The sequence below is a fragment of the Polyergus mexicanus genome, unplaced genomic scaffold, assembly GCF_030449975.1.
Source record: "Polyergus mexicanus isolate NDT 795.1 unplaced genomic scaffold, iyPolMexi1.0 SCAF_313, whole genome shotgun sequence".
In the NCBI taxonomy this organism is placed as follows: Eukaryota; Metazoa; Arthropoda; class Insecta; order Hymenoptera; family Formicidae; genus Polyergus; species Polyergus mexicanus.
Window position 1 is genome coordinate 9,415 of NW_027223633.1, and position 3,796 is coordinate 13,210.

The 3,796-nt window shown below is 35.2% G+C and overlaps 1 protein-coding gene across 1 annotated transcript; it reads right to left on the reverse strand.

Annotated features, from left to right (window-relative positions):
• Positions 1-1,619: 1,619 nt before the first annotated feature.
• LOC138944612 (uncharacterized) lies at positions 1,620-2,667 on the reverse strand. Its single transcript, XM_070315432.1, has 2 exons — positions 2,324-2,667; positions 1,620-1,806 (listed from the first exon to the last, which is right to left on the reverse strand). Exons 1-2 carry the CDS (start codon positions 2,665-2,667, stop codon positions 1,620-1,622), a joined length of 531 nt encoding a protein of 176 aa, XP_070171533.1.
• Between the last annotated feature and the right edge of the window lie 1,129 nt (positions 2,668-3,796).

Below are 3,796 nucleotides of genomic sequence, written 5' to 3' on the forward strand. Positions count from 1 at the left end.
TTTATATCAAATTATGTCAGAATATAATATAAAATAACTCAAAGAGTACTTAATGAAAGAATATTTTATTATAGTGTTTTGGAAAACTCTCGAGGTAAGCCATAAAAATATGTAATGAAAAATTGGGGGTTTTATTTAAAAAATTCAAAGTGATTTTTATATGACCTTGACGTTGCCATTCAAGAATATACTAATATTATTATGTAGTGCGCCATTTAAAACTCTACAACATTTGCATAAAACATTTTTCACGAAAATGCTTTGTTTCCTCAAAAAATTGCTGATACGGGCGCTATGTTACACCCTGTATACAGGGTGAGGCATTTATGTTGAGACACCTAAATATCTAAAAAATAAAGCAAGATAGAAAGGAATGTTTCAGACAAAAGTTGTTCGGTTCTAAGGGGGTCATAAGATGGCGCCATTGGTTTGATCTCTGTGAGTGCTATATAGTTAAATAACTAGACTTCGGGAATTTAATATAAAATATTTAATATTTGAGAACGATGTTTACAGGTTAATGGACAATAAACGAATGAATAAATGTTTCACAATTTGTTGTATGTTTTTAATGTTGTTATGTAAAATGTTTAATCAATAAATGAGATGTGTGAAAATAGTTACAAATGTATTTTATGAAGTTGGTAACAAAATGATCTTGAATTTAGTCGCAGGACTACAACGCCACAGTACTCTCCTCCCAGCGACGTTCTACGTTGCGAATTTAACTTTATTCTTAGGGCCAGAATACGTTTTAAGAGGATGCCGTATTACCGACAGAACGCAAATATTAGTTATTTTGCAAAATCTTTTTGTTGATTATATATATCAACAAATCCTTTTCCATAATTAAAGTATGCATAATAACAGAGTGCGGAGTTCACGATTTCATATGAAAAGTGAAAAAAAAATGAGAAAATTACAGTTTTGTTATCGGCTTCTGCGTCAACATTTACATAATATAACAAATTTGTAATCTACACGTGCCTAATCTGTAGACTCCGCACTTGGCATTTCATCAAAGAGTATAAGTGAACTTAGAGAAGTGAGTTTAGAAGCTTTATAAAAAAGAATAATATTGTAGAGGAGCCGTGCGCAAGATAGAGGACGCAAAATAAACCTAAGATTAAAATTAATAATTCAATATATATTTAAACGTTTCGGTCCATCTTCTGGCCATCTTCAGTATAGATATAAATGTCAAAAGTTGTCCATGACTGAAAATTAACAATGATAAACGATGTGACAATTATTAAAAGAAAGTGGATAAAAACAATATAAGCAATCCGGATAAAAGACGTACGTCACATATAAAAAAGAAAAGGTCAAGAGTCGTCAAATTCGGAATTTAACCTTACGTCCATTATGCGCTCCACATCCTCAAGTGAAGCTTCCTAACGGTTCCAATCATTAGAAGAGATGCAACAAAGATGCATTTGATCTGGGAAAATTATTACCGTTGTTATGTAAAAATTAACCTTTAAATGAAGGAGGCACTCACCATGAGGACGCGAAAGCACAAAACGAGACAAAATAACCGTACATGTCAATTGTTAAAACACGACTAACTGTCGACAACTATGTTCAAGATAAAAATTAGAATTAATAACAAAAATAGTCTAACATTCCAACAGATTCTCCAATATCGGTAAATAAGCTTGATCAAGGTTGTCTGTGTCGCTCTGTAAATTTAAACTATTTGACTGCTTTTTTATATGTATCATCTCTGATAACAATCGTCTAATCAAAATCGGCTCCTCATCCAAGATCTCAACATTATCCCAATCAAATTCATGATTAGATAACCTGTGATCAGTAATCACTGAGTGCTGTGTGGTATTTCTATTAATATGCCTCTTATGTTCACAAATTCTTGTTTTTAAAAGTCTGCCAGTTTGACCTACATAAGACGCATCGCAGTCTAAACATGAGATTTTGTAAACTACGTTGTTATGTAGTTCTTTTGGTAATGCATCTTTATGCACCTAAATAAATTTGCTGAGTTTGTTTATTCCGGTATATGATATTTTTGTGCCTAAATTTTTTGTGGCTTTTTTAAACAATTCAGAGATTAAAGGAATGTAAAGGATATTAAAATAAGATGTTTTTTCTTTGTTATTAGTATCCATATTGAGCGAGGAATTGTTGTTATTACTCGATGTTTTTGATATGAGAAAATGCAAACGTTCTCTCACTACCTGGAATATGAGAGGGAGTGGATATCCGTTATTAAGAAGGATATTGATCAGTAGCTCTAAGTTTTTTTGTTGAGATCTCGGATGGGAAAGCGAAAAAGCTCTGTCCGTTAACTCGATGATTGTACCCTTCTTCTGACAGAGGGTGTTGCGATCCGAAATTGAGGTACTTCCCCGAGAACGTAGGCTTGTGATACCAGTCGAACTCAATGAGACTATCCTTTATAATAATAGTGATATCTAAAAAATTTAAACGGTTGTCAACACCCTCCTCCATTGTAAATTGCAATCTCGGGTGGAAAGAGTTGAAAGTATTTAATACGAAATTCATTTCAGAGCAGGGAACCGCTAACACGATATCGTCAACACAGCGAAAGTGAAATGGGAGGGCAGATGGGAAGGTCGCAACTGCCCTGTTCTCCAGGCCTTGTAGGACCATATCGGCAATGATAGGTGACAATGGTGAGCCCATGGGTGTGCCAAAAGTTTGTTGGAAACAAGAATTATTAAAAGAAAGACAGAAAGACAGCTTTTTTCACGGATACGGGCATTGCGACACACACTTCCTGGAAACGAAGCGCGAAGGCTCGCCGGACGATTCCCGGAATTGGCGGCAAAAGAATGAGATAGAGAACGAGCTTCAGATCGTCGCGAGCGTCGCGCAGTACGTAGGCTGTGTTCCGAAATTCATCGCTAGTACTGAAAATCTGTAACATGCATAATATGACCTGGAGATTTCCAGTACTGGTGATGAATTTTAGAACACGACCATAGTTAATTTTTCGACATATTCCGGTTACAAAACTTTGAGAGAAAATTTCGAGTTTATGCTTTTAGATTGTCTCAAGCGCATTTAATTATAGAGACTAAAACAAAAATTATGGCATAATTTACTCACCAATTTACGTATCTGTTGCATATATGTATATCTGTTGTTTCGTCGATGCCGATTTCTATCTGTTTCAAAATTGAATATGAAGATTCTTTACGTCTTTACTCACACGGATAAATCGCGTAATACATGCTTGATTACGTTTGCACGCGCCAATTTATATGATTTAATATTACACTTTCGAAGCGTGTTTATTTTTGCATACACATACGCGTATTCGAAGAAATGCGGAAAAAAATGTTAGTGATTTTTGGAGCACCGCGAAGAAATCATTAGTAATAATATTTCATTTTTGATATTTTTTTGATATTCGTGACTAATTATGCTTCATTTGATTGACAAGTTGTCACTAATTATTATCACATTAGAGAAAGATAAACGTTTATCTTATTTAATTACGCCATTAATATCGTTATTTTCCGATACTTTATTCAACATGTCCACGCTCGCTTCCGGTAGCAGAGGGAAAAGAGATTAAAACATTGTGCGTTTATATCTGGGATTTCAGTTCGAGACACGAGGATATAGACAATATATACAAAGACAGCTTTTTTCACGGATACGGGCATCGCGACACACACTTCCTGGAAACGAAGCGCGAAGGCTCGCCGGACGATTCCCGGAATTGGCGGCAAAAGAATGAGATAGAGAACGAGCTTCAGATCGTCGCGAGCGTCGCGCAGTACGTAGGCTGTGTTCCGAAATTCAT

Bases quoted from the DNA above. Each gene is read 5' to 3' on its own strand.
- LOC138944612 (XM_070315432.1), bottom strand. From the start codon at position 2,667: ATGGGCTCACCATTGTCACCTATCATTGCCGATATGGTCCTACAAGGC. The intron at 1,807-2,323 runs GTACAATCATCG...TACTGATCACAG, and splicing joins CACCCTCTGTCAGAAGAAGG to GTTATCTAATCATGAATTTG.